Genomic DNA, 21,069 nt, shown 5'->3' with positions numbered 1-21,069 from the left:
TAAACTTAATTTCAAAACTAATGGACAATTTTGTGAAAGTGCCTACAATTACCTGAATATATATGTGCCACCTAAACTAAGGTTGTCTGTATAAAACATGCATGAAGATGCTTCTCGTAAGATACCTAATTTTCTTTATTGTTTATCTCTCATGGACCTTATCAATTTTTGACTTAGAAAGACCATGCTAACAATCTTGCATCTTTTATCAGAAGCATGTCTAATCTTTTAACTGATTTCTGATTAAATAACCACAGGGACAAACTTGATCTCTTTGCAAAGCTGGATTGGCACATGCCCTGGAAGCCAGCACCATTTCACCTGCTGATCCCAGGCACTCAAAACACTCCAGCGGGACTCACTACCAATTGCTGACAAACTTTGAAAGTTCCTCATAAAATTTATCAGCTTTTGGCAAGGCACAGTACTGATTTAACTACCAAAGGTTGAATACCATTTTAATTAGTGAAAAATGGTTCAATCACATATTTTTTCTTTGTACTCCTTTTAAAACTGCTTAAATCTATAGTAACACAATCACAGGCTATAGCCACTATAACTTTTAGGTAAATCTATCTATGAGTAACAAACTAAGTGAAATGAAATTAAATGAAATTTGTAAGCTCCTGAAATAAAACATTGCTATTAACCATAAGCGAATATATAAAACAAGACACTTAAGTTAATCCAAATGAATATATTATAAAAAGTAATGTTTACTCTTTCGTACTATCACAATAAATAATAAAAATCTGAATATGTTAAAGAAGACCAAGTTACAGAGTTTGGATTTGCAAAGTAAAATAATACAACTATGCAGGTTCATAAATTTGTCTTAATTCATTTACTCCAAGCACTTGTCTCTGTAAGCTTAGATGTTTCAAGATCCTAACTACAAAATTTCAGAGCCTAATTTATTATGAACCCAGAATGTTTTAAGACTTCAGTATTTTTAATCCAAGAAATACAAATTTTAGGTGAAAACAGCTGTTTTATCTTTTGGTTTAACAACCAAATCACACCATCTTAATGAAATCAATAAATTATCGCATAATACTAGTGTACACTACCTCATTTAGAAACTTACTCATCGTTACAGCAATTGCAAATCTAAAGGCTAGTATGAGAACTGGACAGAGTTTATTTCCCTCGTATGATGATTCAGACTAGTGTTTCCTTTTTAAGCATTAATATCCTATTTTCCTTTTGAAGTTCATTAAGTGGCAAGAATGCCTACAAGAGTAGGTTTAAGTAAACATGTAGCTTCCCACTGAGCAATAAGTACCTAACAACATGGCAAAATGAATACCAGTTCTTAGAATATGAACATCCAAATGACCATATAACTTTCAAGACATTTCATCAAAAATACAATCCTTAAAATTTGTTATTTCTCACACTGGATGGCTTTATAATAATAGAGAAGTTTCTTTTTACAGCATTTATTTGTGGTACTGAGATGTTTGTTAAAAAGGCTTTAGGTATGCAGCTACATTTAAATGAGAAAATGATGCAACACAGTGTAGAAATTTGATCTTTCTGACATCCTTAGAGCTTTCAGGAAGGCCCAGTGTGGAAATGAAACATAAATATCTTTAGTGAAATTACCCCTGAATGCTAACAAAGTCAAGTTTATATTACATCTGTCTTCCTTGAAGAAAGTCTTAGTTTCCATACTTAAAAAAAAAAAAAAGCTGCCATTGTGATACTTTTTTCCACGAGCTTGAAAAAAAAGATATAGCTGAAAAAGCTGAAAAAGCAACAGCCTATCTATTCCTCCTTAATCAAGCATCCTTTCCCAGCATCACTCTAGTTGGAAGGATTTTAAGAGGCCTCATTTACTAAGGCAGATGCTGGAAGAATAAATAAAACCAGCAGAGGGCAGACCTGCTGACAGAACCGACCAATGCAGCTGGCGACCAGGTACCAAAGGTAAAACGCAAACTTTTGATGGATTCCACTTTCAAAGACTCCACTATTTATCTTTTAAAATGTAGAAATGAATGAATCCATGGAATTTGCATAATCTATTTCAAAATTCAAATGTAGTTCTAATGAGGCTCTGACTATTCACGAGGAAGTCACAGAGGAATAATCCACCACTGCATGCTACTTAGGAAGGTGAACATCTCTAAGTGCGGGGAAGAAGCACAGACCTGGTTTCGCCGAGTTCGGCCTCCGGGAGCGCTAATTCCCATTAGGGAGAACTCGGATCTTGGCACCCACCAGGGTCAGACTCAGGTTTCCGCTAAAGCCTGCGCGTTTGGGCTTCACAATTTCTTCCTCCCTCAGCCAATCGTTGCCACCCTCCTTCCTACCCCCTACGTCTCAACGCACTCCTGACAAAGCTTGCTTTTCCACTCTAAGCTGTTTGAGCTCCCTGAACTCCAAAGGCGTTCTCCCGCCGGCCGTGTCTACGGCACCTAACGGACCGCTCCGGCCAGATGCCTTTGCGGGCAAGGGCGGGGGAAGTGGAGGGAGGAGGCGGAGGGGAGGAGTGAAGTCGCTCTCCTTCCTCGGGTACTGACAGGGCTGCAGTCTTCCGAGCAGGTCTGGTCATTGAATATTTGGTGGTGCCACGTAGGAACTTTTCCTTACCTCTCTCCTCCCATCCCACCCCGCGCCCCCTCCCCTTCCCTCCAATCCCTATCCCTCCACCCCCACCCCACTTGCTTGTGGCGAGTTTCATCATTCTCCTAGAGAACTGCACGTCCAACCTGCAAGAAGAAGGTGGGGGTGGAGGTGGGGGTGGGGGGTCATAGAGGGGAAGAGGGGACTGAAATCCAGGGAAGAAGGGTTCTCCTTGTCTTTACCCATTTCTTATCTGCCATTTTTTTCCCACTTAAAATCTCTTCAAAATGCCACACACGCACACTCACACACACTTCTCAGGCTTCAAGATTCATGCCCTTCTGCTTTCTCTCATATCCCTAAAAGTACAACATCTTGCTTCTCACTTTGTTCCAGACAAAGAACTTTACCGAGGTTCATTTTATACCCTTTCTCTATATTTTCTCCTTAGCTCACCTTTAAAAAAGCACTTCCATGCGTTAGACCCTGAAGAAACCAGAAGGTGTGTTCAAAGGTCAGTCTAAGGACTGTTCCTCAAACAAAAGCTTTGTAAAACTTCCCTTGTGTTCAAGGTAATATTCTTCCTCTTTTCAAAGCCCCTGGAAAGTAGTGAAGGGCATTTCAGCAGGCTCTGCGCCTGACAGATCTTTTTTCCTGCTACCTCTTCTCCCATTACTGTCCCGCCTACACGCATCTCTCTCTCCAGTCTTCACTTCCAACCTGATGGCAGCTACAATCTGGATTTCATTTAAGAGAACTGTTGAGGGCTTTTTTTGTTGTTGTTTTTTGTTTTTTGTTTTTTTGAGGGGGGGGAGGGGGCTGGAGGAAAGAAGGGGGGAGGGGCGCAGAATGAGAAAGACCGACGGCAATCTCCCACCTCCCCCAAACCATTTTTTCTTACCTCCTCTGACCTCTCTAGCCTGGAAGAGGAAAGTCAGTGCCAAAGTTGTTATGGTGAAATCCCAGAGCCACCGTTTCGTTTTCCACCTAGAGGACCACCGCTCCATCTCCGAGCCCCGCTCTCACAACTGAGAACTCAACCCACGAAATTGCGATTGCAGACCAACTTCGTCCCTTCCAAGGTATCGTTGGGGATGTTTGCTACACAGCCATTGAGGAGGGAGAGGGGGAAAAAGTCAAAGGGCTTTTTCTTTAAATTTGATGGTTTGCTTCCTTCCTGTCTCTCGCCCCCTCCTCTCCCTCTCGATTGGCCCCGCTGGCCGGGACCCTCCGATCCGTCCTCTGCGGGGCCCTGCCTTCAGACTGACGGCAGATGAGGGGCTTCAACCAAAAATCTGAGAGGCCTGCGTGCCCCTAAAGGCTTCATGCCGTCAGTGGGCAGGACGAGAAGCTCTGGGCAGCCCCCTCCCCCGCCCACTCCGCTCCTGTGCCCCCCTTACCCCAGGAGAAACTGACAAGCCTGCTGAAGGTCAGACCCAATCACACGCCTCGCGGGCGGCCCCGAGCCCGCCCCCCTCTCCTTTGCCCAAGAATCAGGTCTCCTGGCTAGCCCAGCCCACCAACCACCCCCCATCTCCCCATTCCACTCCTCCCTCCTCTCCTACCCAAATCCCCGAGAAGAAATGGGAGGGCGTTATGGGGGACGCGTGCTTGGCTCCAGCACTTTGGGAATGAAAGGAATTGCAGGAGAGACCCGGAGTCCACAGAGTTTTCAAGGAGCTTCTGTATTCAATAAAAACAGCTACTTGTCTACTTGCACCCGTCTGTTAGCCTCCCGTTCGTCGGCGGGGGAGGGGAGGAGCCCAGCGTCTGATCCGCCACACCACTGGAGTTCTGGGCTGCCAGCCGTAATCTTATCCCTGTGCAAAAATCTGCTTCTTATAGCAGTCGTGGAACCAACGGACTCATTGCTCTGCCTGCTCCGCAAAGTATTTTTATTATTTTCTTAAACGGAGAATTAGAAGAAAGGGATGGAGGTGAGATGGAGGGGCCCACGGGGTCAAAACCCATTCCCCTTCTTATAGGGAAACTGACAGGTTTCTCTCTTGGTGGTTAAATACCGCACTAGCTTCATTCAGAGGCTCGTCTCTTAAAGAGCTGAACTGTGCTCTGAGGCAGGAGGAGAAAGAAATATATGGGAGCTGACATTAAGGGGGTGAGTAATTTAATTTTCCAGCTGATTCTGTCCTGAACCCGGATGAGGGGCAGGGGGAGGAGAAAAGCAAGGAAAGCAACTCCTGGAGATCTCCAAGCGTCTGGGCCCAGGGCTCCTCTTGATGGGCCTCAGGAGCTGAAAATATCACTCTACAGTGAAAATAATGAGAAGGGGCAGGTTTCTAAATTCCTTCTACTTACCCCTCCTCAAAGTAACCCAGTTAAACCCGGACTATAGCTTCCCTGGTCATTTTTTCCATGTTTAAAGTATTCCCTCCTATTGGCTTCTTCTTGTGGCTTAATATTTTTTAAGATGTCTTTCAAAAATTTTCTGGGACAGAGCCCAACAAGGTGCCAGCATATATTAGGTATTCAACACAGATGTGTTGAGTGAATGAATACGTTTTCCTGTTGACAAAGACTAGAAGCTTGGGCCAGGACTGATGCTGAATATTAAAGATATTTAAAGGTTTAAGGGTTCTCAACTAAGTTTATGAGGCACATATGTCCACTGATTTTTTAGGAACCTAATTTTCCACTAGTTATCAAAATGTACCTCATGACCCATGTTAATTAATCCGATATTCTAGTTATGTGGCTTAAGATTTTGAAGAAAGGTGTTGAGAGAACATGCTGCGGACCAAGATGGAATTGTATAAGGACATGTATAAGAGGCATATAAAATGAGGAAAGTGACTAAATAATATTTTCAATATGACTGTCACTCTCTGTGAGGAAGAACCATTCCCACATCAATAAATTTACCTCTTAGGGAGTTTCCGATGTGGCTCAGCAGTTAACTAACCCGGCTAGCATCCATGAGAATGTGGGTTTGATCCCTAGCCTCAGGGGGTTAAGGATCCAGCACTGCCGTGAACTGCAGTGTAGGTCGCAGACGTGGCTTGGTTCTGGCGATGCTGTGGCTGTGGTGTAGGCCGGCAGCTGTAGCTCTGATTCCATCCCTAGCCTGGGAACCTCCATATGCTGCGAGTGCAGCCCTAAAAAGAAAAAAAAAAAAAATTGCCTCTTAGATAGTAGATTAAAAAAAACCTTTGTATTAATAATGTTGCTGGGAGAATATTACAGATGCCTTATATCAGCTGCACAGAAATATCACCAACAAATTTTTCAGATTGTAACCTTAAATGTTTAATATACTTTAATAATTAAATATCATACCATGTTTGAGTATGAAGTATACAATTAAAAATTAAGAACCTTAAGGTGAAATTATACCTAAATGTATCACCTTCATTATCCTTCATCTTTTCAAAACGAAAAATTTGTGTGAATTTTCAGTTAACAAATTTTTTGAAACCTGAATTTTTTGTCCAATTTTTTGTGTTTTTTTAAAATGTGTTTTTCTAGGTCTTCTCTTAAATGCAAAATAGTGACATGAATACAAAGTTTAGAAACACATTTGTGAAAGTATCAGAATCCTAAATCAACTCAATAGCTAGAGAGAGTTACAGGGCTTGCAGAGACATGCAGAAATGGTGTTCCAAAATGTTTCTCAATAGCTCTCCTGATTTATAGAGAATTCCATGGCCTGATACTGTTCTAGGAGGTGAGAAATGATGCAGTCAGTCTAGCAAGCCCCACCTTCCGGTCACATCTCAGGCCTTCTCACTGCGGTGAAAGGGTCCTTTCAGGCAAAGTGGGTTTGGGTGAATAGCGTTATTACTACCTTATGCTCTCTGTACTCTGTGGTCTGAATTCCTCTGGCCGCTACCCAGAGAGGCATAACCTGGGTCTGAATTAATGCTCTGGAAGGAAACATAGTGGATTCATAGTAAGGAATAGTTGACTACACTCAACGTCTTGAGCCAGCAGCTAGCTGCCAGATCTAGAGCCTCCTAGGAACCTGCCCATGGATTCTCGGGAGGTGGATTCAGCAGGATTAATGATAATGCTGAATAACAAAGAGGGCAGAGGGAAGATAGAAAAGACCCGCCTCACAATCTTCAACGTCACAGGGGACGACGTCCAGGGATATTGTTTCTTACACCGCTTCGCCCAGTCCTTGCTGTTTATATATAGATTCAAAATGCAATAGAATATGACAGTTTTCCTGACATAGGCCTTTTATTTGGGGCACAGTTAGCTGTAGGACGTTTCCTTTTTTGTCACATTAAAAAATGGTCTTTAAAGATATTTGTTCAGCTTTGTAAAATTTACTCTGACTGCAAGTCTTTTAAAAACATGATGAAAACAATTTAGAGAAAAAAAGTCACATTTTTTGTAGCAATGTTTTAGATTGACCACTTGTTCATACTGGCTTGTCCGGAAAGCTGAAATAATAATTTAATAATTGATTAGGAGGTCATATTAGGGGAACTTACATGTTCTAGATGATCTTCAGAGTTCACGGAGCTTTATTAAACATTGTGTAAAACTCTTAAATCTCCCTTAATATTGTCACAAATCCCTAGAAATGAAGGGATACAGATTCAGAACCAATATTTTAAATATTGAGGCCTCAATAAACAAACTGAAACTAAAGAAACCTTATCCATAGCTGAACGCCCCTAATAAAAAAGCCATAGAGTATTAAAGACAGAGATAACTCTATGGTGAGTCTGAAATTAGGTGAAAGAAGTAGATTTTTGAAAAGATGCAGTATCTCTGAAATGACTTGGCATTTATAAGAGAGAGAAGATATATATATATGGACATTTTCTCCAAACACTGTGCTATAACTAAAACTGCTGCATCAAATTTGACTTATTGAATGAGAAATTATTATGGGGGTGGGAAACTGCTGCACACATCAGATGTACTTCAAGTGTTTAAAAGAGAATTGCTGTTGAATATAATCACTCTCTCACTGTGCCTAATGGTTTGTCTTTCTTGCCCTTTTTTGAACTTTAGGTCAATTATTTTAAGAAAGAAATGACTAAGTAGTTTGATATTTATTTTACAATTTTTTTCTAATTCATGAGTGGCTAAAAATTAGTCTCTGTTTAAAAGTGGAGTTGGTCCTCTTACCTCACAGATGGGCCATTGTATTGTAGAAAGCGGGGGGGCGGAGAAAGGATAAAGAAGTTTATTTCCACAGTGGGCCTAGCTCACAAGTATACCACATGATGATTGGGTATTTTTCTGCACCTATACTGTGAAATAGCATATAGAATTTGAGAGGAATCTAAAGTTAGCACAATTTTCATGATAAAACAATCTTCAAATGAAGTTTGGTCTCTGAGCGTTGAAGGAGTCAACTTAGTGATGACATACCCATGCTGTTTAAAAGGACTTAAAGTAAAATCAAATCTAAATGAGCCCCAAACGAGCAAGGAATATTGTCTTGTACATTCATGCCCATCACTCTTAAAAATATTCTTTAGTTAGCTATACTCACAGGCAATGGTCATCATTCATTTTCATAATTGTCCAAAGCTAGAAGTGAGAAAGAGAGAACAAGATGAGTAAGGGTAAAATCTTAAATATTTTTTTGGACCTTTGTCAAAATATTTTTTACTCTCTGTATCTTTTTTTCTTTTTAATTGAATGGATTTGGCATTTACTGAGCTCCTGTATGTCTGCAAAAATATAACAAGACTTTCTACAAAGTGGTATAGGATAGCATCAGCATCTCTATCAGTGGAAGGAAAAGACGGGATTTTAAACATTATAGTGAAACTACATGCCATGGCCAAAAGAAGTACCACACTAATAATCTATCCCCATGATGTTTTGTTGTATATGGCGTCCAAACTACCATTTGAGTAATAGTTCTCTTGATTCCCATTGGCTGTTCCTAATAAAATAAGGTTGCCTAAGGTAAGGATTTTAGCTTCTTTATAGGGATAGCAATTTCATGAATTTTTAAATTTAATTTTGGTAGTAAAATAGGAATATGCAAAGTTTTCCTTTGACACATTATTTCCTAATATAAATAATAAAAATGACCAAATATATCAGTGTACTTTCTAAAGTGAATCCTCTTTTTCACCTCAGTTATGTCTTCAAGGATTCATACATCCCAATGGCATCTGTCAGTATTTTTTATTTAAAATGAATATTATTTCCAGACAACCGTGTGTAATCTGTTTTGTGCTCCACCATTTGTACCAATTCGTTTAATTCTGAAATTAAATGCATGTGTTTCAGAAATCTGAAGATTCACACAAAACAGATTTCTGAATTATAAACATTTCTGTTATTTTTATGACTGCCTTATACATTCTCTTGATGCCAAAATAAATGCCAAATATAAGATTTAAGGTTGGTGAATATGGCTAAATATTGAAATAGATCTGATTTTTAAAACATCTGTGATGAATAACTCCAATTTAATTTGTTTTGCAGATTCTCAGTGTTTAATAAGTCTCCCAATATTATATTTTCTGCCAGTACTGGTTTGGTCAAATTATTACACATCAAAATGCTGGACAAACAATAGATCTTATTTCAAAAGTTTTCCCAATCTAATCTGTAAGGCTGGAAAATCGCATATGGATTGAAAGGGCTGCAAAACAAGCAATATGTGCTATTAAGTATACTTTTGAAAGCAAAATACCTTTGTCATTAAAGTACAAACTTTTTTATTCAAAATACTTAATGAGTTTTTTTGTTATTGTTAGTCTTTATAACATCTGCATGAGGTGGGAATGTGACAATTTTAATAGTTTCATTTTAAGGAAGTCAGGGACACTTAAAGTTCAAACTAAGGATACAGAAAAAGATTGAATATGTGGGAAAAAAACATTTTATTTTCACACTTCTCTTATTATTAATTCTTCCTTCATAGGTAATCCATTTTAGAGCATTTTTTGAATCTTATAGTGAGCACATTATTTCCTTATAGATTAACTATTAAAATGAATGAGATCCTCAATAATACAAATCTTAAGGAAAGGTAATGTCAGTGATCCTAGCCTTAAAAATCTATAAATATAATTAAAAAGTCACATCTTTGAATATATTTCTGAAAAATAAAAAGCCTCTTATTAAAGATAAATAAAGACAACTTATTTTTATTCCAATACCAACCCTTAGATTTCGTTCTCTTCTAAGATTATAAAATCATATTATAACTTTACCTGCTTCTGCAAACAGAAAACACTACTAAAGCGAACCTCAGGTCATTTCACACTTCACAAAAAGAAAAAAAAGAAAAGGCATCTGATACGTTAAAGAGAAGAACAATATTCATAATCATATCAATAGTTCATAAGTGCGTGGACCATCTTAAAGATTGTTGAGTACCGTACAAAATCTACTAATTCAAGATAAACAAGACAAATCATCTACTATATAAGACAAACTTTGAGGCAGGATATATATCAAGCCTTAGATAAATATTTCCTTCTAGACCATAAATTCCTCGGGGGAAGAAACCCTCATTCTATACTGTATCTTCAGTATCTTGGTTCCTCCTTCTTACTGAGTTTTGAATGCTTTTGTTGACATTTACCTTAATTGGTATTTTAATTCTGCTTCAATACACAAGAGTCAGTGTATGTGATTTTGTCCATTATTTTAAAGCACTAGAACTTTAGACATGAGTCACTATATTCTTGAGACCCAAGCTGAGATTGGACTCCCTGGAAGCTACTGGCAATACTATAGACCTCTGACTGACCTGGAAGGAAGATTAAACACCAGCACAACTTATGAAACTACAATCAAGACAAAGTTTGACATATTCCATGGACTGCTCAATGGCTCTAGAAGTTCTTTCAGAGGGATTTAATGGTATTCCTTTCTCCGTACTATCCAAAATATTTGTCTTTAAAAAGACAATTAAATATAAACAACATTTGTTAAATGATATAAAAAATGAATTAAAGAATATGTGTAGAGAAATCAATATTTGAATAACAAGTGTTAGAATCATTAAATTATTACTCCTCCATGTATAAATAAAACATAATGACTGTAGAATACAGAAAAAATTTAACTACATTGGTGCAAGAAGCAAGGGATTTGTAGGCCAGTAGGACAGCCATAATCTGAGTTAGTTTTATTGATAAGGAATTAAAGTAATTTCAGAAGAAAAATTGCTGTCTTAGTCTGTTTGGGCTGTTACGACAAGAACACCATACACTGGGTGGCTTATGAACAGCAGAAATGTACTTCTCACAGCTCAGGAGTCTAGGTAATCTAAGATCAAGTGGCCAGCAGATTCAGCACCTGGTAAGGACCCACTTTCTGGCTCATGGATGGTGATTGTCTTTTCACTGTAACCTCACATGGCAGAAGGGGCAAGGTAGCTCTTTGCGACCTCATTTATAAGGCCACTAATTTCATCATGAAGACTCCACTCTCATGACATAATCACCTCACAAAGGCCCCACCTTCAAATACTATCACAATTATTTTAATATATGAATTCTGATGGGAATACAATATTCTATATGTAATAAATGTCATTCATTGTACTCATCAGATAGCAATAGAAACTAGTCATCTCTTGGTTTTTGTGCAAAATATCCTGTAAGATGTGTATTAAAGAAATCCATTAATGTCTGTATTTACCGCCTTTAAATGGTGACTCTCACTAACGGCAAGCTTATTTCAGTTCCCAAGACACAGTAAATTAACTCTCCCATAATTGGAAAAGAGATCTTGTTTTATCAGGGATGTTTAAATTCCTATGAATTATATAATTACCAAAAGTTCAATAGATCTTATGCTTAGAAACTACTTTTGACATTTCAAATGTAATAAAGACAAAAGTTCACAGAAGGATCCGAAAATGTCAGCAAAAATGACAGAGTAGGAAGATTCAAGCAAATTTATTTCTACAGAAATATTGAAAAATCAAGCAAAAATGGTCAGAATCAAGTTTGTTAAAACTCTGGAAAAATATTACAATAATGAAAACACACTGAATTAAGAAAAGGCAATGTTAACCACATATTTCTCAACTGAAATCAGAGGACAAATGAAAGTGGGATAAAATATTAAAATGCTGAAAGAAAAGTTTCAACCAGGAATTTTATAGTCAGCATCAAAATTATTTTTCAAAGATACTCACTTTAGATCCATGGATTCCAACAACTCTTGCAAGATCCTTCAATGCAGAAAAAATAGTCTTCAACAAATGGTGCTGGAATGACAGATATCCACACATGAAAAATGAGGTTGGACCCCTAATCACACCATGCACAAACATTAACCCAAAATGGATTGCCTAAATATGAGAGTTAAAGCTCATAGATGAAAACATGGGGGAAAATCTTCACAATTTGCCAATGGAATTTTAGATGTGACATTAAAAGCATGTGCAACAAAAGGAAAAATAAATAAATTAGACCTCATCAAAACACTTTTGTGCCTCAAAAGACACATTACAAAGAAAGTGCAAAGACAACCTATAGAATGAAAAATATCTGAAAACTATGTATCTGATTAAGACTGAGTATCAAATACATAAAGAACTCTTACACCGCAAGAACAAAGACAAGCAACCCAATGTAAAAATGGAAAAATGACTTTAGTAGACATTCCTTCCAAGAATATATACAAATGGCAAAAAATGCAATGGAAAACTGCTTAACATTATCAGTCAAGGGAAATGTAAATCAAAAGTACAATAAGAAATTACTTCCCAACCAGTAGAATGAATATGATAATTTTAAAAAATGAAAACACATGTTGGTGACAAGGTAGAGCAATTGGAACCAACCCTCATATTTGCCACTGAAAAATGTTAATTGTTTTAGCTGCTATGGAAATAGTTTGGTTCTTCTTCAAAAAGTTAAACACAGAATTCCCACATGACCTCACAATCCCATGCCTAAGTACACACCTAAAAGAATTGAAACAGGTACTGCAATAAATACCTGTACACACATGTTCATATCAATGCTATTCACAATAGCCAAAGGTGGAAACAACCCAAACATCTATCAGATGACTGGACAAATTGTGATATATACATAAAATGAAATATTATTCAGCCGCTTAAAAAGAAATGAAATACTGATACATACTGCAATTTATATGAACCTTAAACAATTATGCAAGATGAAAGAAACTGATATAAAAGGTCTCATATGATTCATATGAAATACCTAGAATAGTTCAATTTATAGAGAAATAAAGCATATTTGTGGTTACCATAGGTTGGGGAGAGAGGAGAATGAAGAAAACTGCTTAATGAGTATAGGATGTCCTTTGGGCATAAAGAAAATAGTTTGGAGCTATACAGAAGTAGTGGTTGCATAACATTGTGATTATACTAAATGCCAATGAATTGTTTAGCTTAAAATGCTTAATTCTGTGTTATATAAACTTCACCAATACTTAAAACAAGTTCATAAGTTTGGATATTTTTTCCTTCTTGTTATAGTAAAAATGGCTCAAATTATAGTAATAAAACAATATGGCAAAAAAACTAAAAATGTATTTATTTAATAGCAAGTTCTTTAGAAGAAACAGAAAATATTGTCAAAGATTTGGAGGAAAAAAATTCAAGCCAACATCATAGCATCGGAGGATTTTTTCTGAAGGAAAGAACAGATGTTTCTAACATTTCTCAGACTATGATTTTGGTAGAATCTGTCTCAATAATAAAATAGGGCTATTTTTTTTGTGTGTGTGGTCAGTCAAGGAAAGATACTGGAGTTGTTTTAAAAGAATCCTTAATAAAAATGATGTTTCTTGGAAAAACAGTGTATGATCATTTTAGTGTGCCTCCTTTGAAAGCAATAAAGAAAGAAAGGACTTTGAAGTTATGGTCAATGATATTACTACATGAAATATTCATTCTCAAAGTTATTCATAGACAAACTACTGCAGTAAAAGGTTGTAGCTAAAAAGGCCACACGGATGTCATTAATACGGATAACTTCATTTAAAAAGGACTTTAATACGATGGCCTACAGAATATGGCATCTCTTCCTCTCTTTTGCTTTTCGTGTATGCAAAGTAAATGTTTTGATTCATTGAAACACAGAGGGGCAAGAAAACAATGGCTCACCCATTTATAAAATTTTACTAGAATACACAAAAATATAGTTGATTCATTATAATAGTTCATAATGCAAAGGGGATTTGCCATGAAACTATCTGGTGACAAAATATTTAATACAGTAGTGAACACAATTAAAATTATACATCTTTCTGATATCCCCCTAATCTTCTAAATTTACTAAACTTTTTTCTTGAGAAGCCATCAGTATTGTTCAACTTAATAAATAATTTAATCAGTTTTGCACATGGAAATATCCCTTTGAGGTAAGGATTACCTTTAGCAATGACTAAGAAAGCAATTGTTTTAAAGTGGAAAATTATGCTATGGATAGTGTTTTGAAAATATGCATAGGGAAATGTTACTGTCATTATGTGACCAATGCCAAAACCCACTTATCTTACCTACAAGACTTAGATATCTGCATTCTTTAGAAATGGGAAGATACCTTTAAGATAAACAAGTTCGGTAAATTTAAAACCATTAGATAAAGAACATTTGCTGAAATTTGCATGAACAATGCTGAGTTGAAGATAAACATTTAAGAGTTCCCATTGTGGTGCAGCAGAAACGAATCTAACTAGTAACCATGAGGTTGCAGGGTCAATCCCTGGCCTCACTCAGTGGGTTAAGAATCAGGTGTTGGCATGAGCTGTGCTGTAGGTCACAGACACTGCTTGGATCCTGCATTGCTCTGGCTGTGGCATAGGCTGGTGGTTACAGCTCGGATTCAACCCCTAGCCTGGGAATTGCCATATGCTGCATGTGTGACCCTAAAAAGCAAAAAGCAAAAAAAAAAAAAAAATTACCAAAATCATGGATAGGACTGACGTGATACAGTCAGTCTTCTCAGGTCCCCATCTCACCATAGCAAAGCATTGGAATGGCAGATGTTTTACAAATTTATCAAAGCAAAAGTACACTTTCAGAGAGGGAGAAAGAGGAATCAGATATGCATGGGTTAAAAAGAGGGGCTGACTCACTCTGCAATAGTCTTTATACTCCACAATGTGGACATGAGTAGAGACCCAATTTGATCTTCTGGTTGGTCTTGGGCAGGATACCTTATTTGCATGGCGAACAGGTTATAGAGTGGTGGGCAGAGGAATCTGCGGCATTCCTTCTATAGCAGGAAGTTGGCAGCCCAGGCTGATCAAGGTGGGGGAAGGGGCATTATCGTGAGACATGGCCAGAGGCTTTTGGGTTTAATAACCTTGAGGCAGATTTGAAGTCTACAACAGAAGGGTGAATATTAGCATTTACTACTAAAAGATTCTTTCCATGTACAGCATTCTTTCCAAGTATCAAGATAAATGTAGAATTATATATATTTTTTATTTTTATAACAACTTGTAAAGTCAACATTTTTTTAAAATTATGAAGCTATCTCTATCATGTCTCTCACTGACAATATTGTTAATATTTTATATTTTAGAGAGATCAAATATCAATAAAATAGGAAGAGATGGAAGAATAAGAAGACCTATCTCTCATTCCTCCACAGAAGCATTGATATAACAATCATATTTGGAGCAAAGAATCTTTAGATGAAATCCAGAATACAATTAAAAAGTTGCAACAATCCCAGAAGACATAAGGCTGAATCAACCCTCCCCAAACCAGTTAGCTCAGTGCCAAAATGATTGCTTTGTTCTGGGACTTCCCCACAGGGAGAAAGAGGGAGGATGCTGTCCTTGATTGCCTGTCCTCCTGGCTTTACGGTGTTCTCCAAAAGGTTGATTTCTATCTCACCTTATACTAAGCACAGAAAGGCCAGCAGGACTAAATGCCTGGGATAGCCAGGAACAAAAGGAAATGGGTAGATTTCCCCATACAGCAAAATACTGCTCTGTGAGACTGGGAAAAGCTGTAGACTTGAGGCTTTTCTTTTTAGAGGAAGGGGAAAGCAAAGTGAGCCTTGTCCCAGGCTTTCATTGGGCTTTGTGAGGGACTAGTTTTGATCTCACCTCATGGCAAATTCTGAAGGGTTGGCAAAGCCTGGACATTTGGAACAAAACTGGAATTGCTCTCTGGGATTGGGAAATGGTGCTATTTCTTCAAATAATCAGGCATCAATGCAGCTATAAAAGGCACATGAAAAATCAAGAAAATATGCCATAATCAAAAGAAAAAAAATGCATCTCCAGTAACTGATCTCCTAAAAATCTCCAATAACAGACCTCACATAAGTGAAGATTTATGAATTACATGATAAATAATTCAAATTAGTCACCTAAAAGTAGCCCAGGGAGTTACAAGAGAACACAACAGCTTATTAAGCTAAATCAGGAAAATGATACCTGAACAAAATGAGAATATCAACGGACATAAAATATAATAAAGAACCAAAAGAAATACAATAATTGAACTGAAAAATTTACTACAGGAGTTCAAAATCAGCCTGGAACAGCAGAAGAAAGAATCACTAATCATGAAGACAGGTTATTTGAAATTATCTAGTCAGAAGAGGAAAAGGAAAAAAAAAAAGTTTAAAAACCTAAAGGACTTATGGGATTAAACAAGGAACTAATACACACATTATAAGACTCCCAGAAGTAAAAGAGAGAAAGAGAAAGGCATAGTCTTTTTAATGAAATAATTCATGAAAACTTCCCAAACTTTGGAAGGGAAATAAATATACAGATTGATTCAAATAGACTAAATTTTAAAAAGTCTACTCAAAACACATTAAACTGTCAAAAATATAAGAAAAGGAATTTTGAGACAAGATAAAAGTGACACTATATACAAAGGAACCCACACCAAGCTCATCAGCATATTTCTCAACACAAATATCATAGGTCAGGAAAAAAAAATGGAATGATATATTCAAAGTGCTAAAAGAAAAACTGCCAACCAAAGTTACCATACCTACTCTTCAGAAATGAAAAATACTTTCCTAGACAAACAAAAGCTGAGGAACTTAAACACCATTAAACCTGCTTTACATAACATATTAAAGGGAGCTCTTCAAGTTCAAACAAAAGATACTAATTATTGACATGAAATCATATGAAAGAATAAGTTCACTGGTAAAGGCAAGTGTATAATTCATTTGTAATCCTCTAATATTTTAACAGTGTCACTTAAATCACTTTTCAACCTATTATAAAATTTAAAAGACAAAATTATTAAGGATAACAACAACAACTAGTTAAGGGATACACAATATAAAACTTTGTAAACAGTGACATCAATAACATAAAGTATATTTGGGGAATAAAATTGTGGAGTTACATATGCAAATAAAGTTAAGTTGCTATTGGCTTATAAAAGGCTGTTCTAAATTTAAAATGTGTGATATTGTGATTTATTTATTTATTTACTTTGCCTTTTTAGGGTCAGACCCACAGCATATGAAGGTTCCAAAGCTAGGAGTCCAATCACAGCTGTAGCTGCCGGCCTACCCCACAGCCACAGCAACATGGGATCCAAGCCCCATCTGCAACCTACACCACAGCTCATGGCAACGCCACATCCTTAACCCACTGAGTGAGGCCAGGGATCAAACATGCAACCTCATGGTTCCTAGTCAGATTCATTTCCATTGTGCCATGACAGAAACTCCTGATATTGTGATTTATAACAATATATATGTTATTTGGTCTTAATAATTGTGATTTATAATAATATATGTATATTTGGTCTTTGTCCCCATTTTTGACACAGTGCTCCTAAATCCCTTGGAATTTCCTAAGGGGTGAGCATCTAACCAGTGTCTTTTGTTATGTTCATGAAGTGATTTTTGGAACTCACCTACACTGGGGACTGGTTGCTAGTGGAGCCAATCAAGTGATTTGAGGGTTGGGCCTTTCTGTCTTACCCCCAACCTCTGGAGAAGGAGAGAGGCTGAAGGTTGAGTTCAATTACCAATGGCCAAAAATTTAATCAATGATGTCTATGTAACGAAGGCTTCATAAGAACTTGGAAGGACAAGATTTGAGGGTTTCCAGGTTGGTGAACATGTGGAGGACCTGGGAGAGGGGCACACCTGGACAGTGCGTAGAAGTTCCTTGTTCTTTCCCCATATCTTGTGCATCTCCTCTATCTCCATTTCTCAGTTATATCACTATATAATAAACAAATGATCAAGTAAAAAAAAAATGTTTCTTATAAGTTCTGTGTCCTCTCTAACAAATTAACCAAACCCAAGGAAGGGGGTCATTGGCACATTCAAGCTATAGCCTGTTGTCAAAGCATGGTGATAACCTGGACTTGTGACTAGCACCTCAATTGGAATGGGAGATGGGGAACTCTTATAGGACTAAGTGCATAACCTACGAAATTTGATGCAATCTTGCAGTAGATAGTGTCAGAATTGAGTTGAATTATAGAACTTTTAGCTGTTTTCATATAATTGCTTGTGGATGTATAAACTCCCACCCAACCCATACACGCAAAGGCACACTGGAGTTGGGTCTAGAAAGCCTTTATATGGTAATTACAAAAAAAATTACAGTAGGTACACAAATAAAGAGAAAGAAAATCAAAGCATGTCACTACAAAAGCATCACTGAATCACAAATGAAGACATCAAGAGAGGAAGAGAGGAACAAAAGGACAACAAAGCAGAGATAAAACAATAAACGAAATGTCAATAGTTAGTCCTTAGCTATCAATAATTACTTCAAATATAAATTGATTAAGCCCCCCAATCAAAAGACATAGAGTAGCAGCATGGATGAAAAATAAGATTCAACCAAACACTCTCTATAAAAAACTTACTTTAGATTTAAGGACACATGTAGGCTGAAAGTGAAGGTATGAAAAAAGATACTCCATGCAAGTGGTAATCTAAAGAGAACAGAATTTACTTAATCTAAAGTATTAAGAGGCAATACTTAATATCAAAAAAGCAGATTTTAAGTAAAAAAACTGTCACAAGAGACAAAGAAGATCATTATATAATGGTAATATAGACAATTCTTTAGGAAAATATAACAATTATAAATATCTATGCACCTAACATCGTAGCACCTAAATATATAAAGCAAATATTAACAGAACTCAAGGAAGAAACTGACAACTTTTGTTGTATTATTAGTGTACTATTGTAATGTAATAGAATTGTATATATATAATTGAAAGAGACTTCAATATTTCACACACACAACAATGTATCAGCCAGGAAAAAAAATCAATAAGGAAACAGCAGACTTGAACAACATGATAGGCCAAATGGACCTAACACATATACAGGTCATCCCACCTAACAATAGCATACTATGTGTTCTCCTCAAGTGTACACAGAACATGCTCCAGAATAGATCACATGTTAAGTCACTAAGTTTTAAAAAGTTTAAGGAGATGGAAATCATATCAGATATCTTTCCAACCACAATAGCGTGAAACTAGAAATCAGTAGCAGAAGGGAAATTGGAAAAATCACAAATATGTGGAAATCAACGCATTCCTGAAGAACAAAGGGGTCAAAGAAAAAATAAAAAAATATTTTAGCCGAATTAAAATGAAAACACAACAGCAACAGTAGTACCAAGAGAAATGTTTATAGTGCTAAATGCCTACATTAAGAAAGAAAAAATATCTTAAACAACGTAACTTTACAAGTAACTAAAAGAAGAAGGATATACTAAGCCCAAAGTCAGTAAAAGTAAGGGAATAATAAAGATTAAAGCAGAAGTAAGTGAAATAAAGACTAGAAAGATGTTTGAAAAAATAAATGAAACTAAGAAAAAAAGATTCAAATAGATAAAATTATAAATAAAATTGGAGACATTACAACTGATGCTACAAAAATATATGGAATCATAAGAGAGCACTATGAATAATTATATGCAAAAGACTGGATAGCCTAGAATGAATTGATAAATTCCTAGAAACATATAACCTACTATGACTGAAGCATGAAGAAAAAGAAATTATAAACAGATCAGTAAAAAGGAGATTGAACTAGTGATCAAAAACCTTCCAGTTACTTATGATGGAGCATAGTAATGTGAGAAAATAGAATGTATACATGTATGTGGAACCGGGTCATCATGCTGTACAGTAGAAAACAAATTGTATTGGAGAAATAACAATAAATAAATAAATAAATACCTCCAAATGAAGAAAACTCAGGACCAGAGAGCTTCACTGGAGAATTCTACCAAATCTCTAAGGAAGAGTTAATGTCATAAGATTGACAAGTAGGGAACATTTTCAAACTCATTTCACAAAATTATTCTTACCTTGGTACTAAAGTCAGATGGTAACACTGCAAGAAAATTAAAGGTTAATATCCCTGAGGAATACATATGAAAAAATTCTCAACAAAATTCCAGCAAACCAAATTCAAAAGCACATTAACAAGGATGATACACCATGAATCAAGTGGCATTTATCCCTGGGATGAAAGGCTGGTTCAACATATGCAAATGAATAAACGTGATACATCGCATTAGTAGAATGAAGGATATAAATTCAATAAACATTTCAACAGATGTAGAACCACTTGACAAAATTCAACATTCATTTATAAAAAGTCTCAGAATATGATAGAGGGAATGTACCTCAATATAATAAAGAACATATATTACAAGTTCATGGTTAACATACTATTCAACAGTGAAAAGCTAATTTTTTTCTTCTAAGATCAAGAATAAGACAAGAATGCCATTACTGCCACTTCTATTTAGCATAATATTGGGTGTTATCACAGCCAGAGTAATTTGGCAAGAAAAATAAAAATGGCATCCAAATTGGAAAGGAAAAATTAAAGCTATAGACAACATGATCTTATAAATAGTAAACTCTGAAAACTCCACAGAAGCCTATTGGAACTAATAAATTAATTCAGTAAAGTTGCAGGACAAAATTAACACACAAAATCACATGTGTTTCTGTACACTAACAATGAACTATCAGAAAGGAAATTAAGAAAAAAATCCTATTTGTAACAGCATCAAAAACAATTAAATACTTAAGAATAAACTTAACCAAGATGAAATATTCATACACTGAAAACTACAGTACATTGATAAAAGAAATTAAAGAAGACACAAACAATAGAAAGACATCCACATTCATGATTGCTAAGATGTCCATATTATCCAAAGCAATCTACAGATTTAATATTTTCATCAGAATTCCAACAGCACTTTTATAGAAACAGAAAAAAATAAACCTAAAATTCATATGGAACAACAAAAGACCCAGAATAACAAAAGTGATCTTAAAAAAGAAGAAAAAATTTGGAGGTAATACACATCCTGGTTTCAAAATATATGACAAATCTCAGTATGTAATCTGAAATGATCAACTTGTAGAATGGTGGTTGACAGGGGTTGGAAGGAGGTGACAATGGGAAGTTGTTCAATAGGTATAACTTTACAGTATGTAAGATTAATAAGTGCTAGAGATCTCCTGGATCTCCTTTAGTTAATATCATGTTTTATGCGTCTAAAAATTTACTGAGAGGGTAGATCTCATGTTGCGGTCTTATCTTCCCTCCAAAAAAGATA

General features: G+C 36.3%; 1 protein-coding gene and 1 long non-coding RNA gene across 2 annotated transcripts in view; one reads left to right on the top strand and one right to left on the bottom strand.

Annotated features, from left to right (window-relative positions):
- The window catches only part of COL11A1 (collagen type XI alpha 1 chain), a 202,896-nt gene extending 198,955 nt beyond the window's left edge, over nt 1-3,941 (bottom strand). The window contains exon 1 of the mRNA XM_047785169.1: nt 3,473-3,941. Coding sequence (XP_047641125.1) covers nt 3,473-3,578 — 106 coding nt within the window. The 5' untranslated portion in view covers nt 3,579-3,941. The remainder of the gene's footprint in view (nt 1-3,472) is intronic.
- On the top strand, nt 3,576-4,288 carry LOC125129926 (uncharacterized). Its single transcript, XR_007135598.1, has 2 exons — nt 3,576-3,653; nt 3,834-4,288. It is a non-coding gene; the product is annotated as an uncharacterized LOC125129926 (long non-coding RNA).
- The last annotated feature ends 16,781 nt before the right edge of the window (nt 4,289-21,069 follow it).

Source organism: Phacochoerus africanus, chromosome 6 (assembly GCF_016906955.1).
Source record: "Phacochoerus africanus isolate WHEZ1 chromosome 6, ROS_Pafr_v1, whole genome shotgun sequence".
Lineage (NCBI taxonomy): Eukaryota > Metazoa > Chordata > Mammalia > Artiodactyla > Suidae > Phacochoerus > Phacochoerus africanus.
The sequence above is the reverse complement of the archived record's forward strand: the minus strand, read 5'-3'. Positions and strand labels throughout refer to the sequence as shown.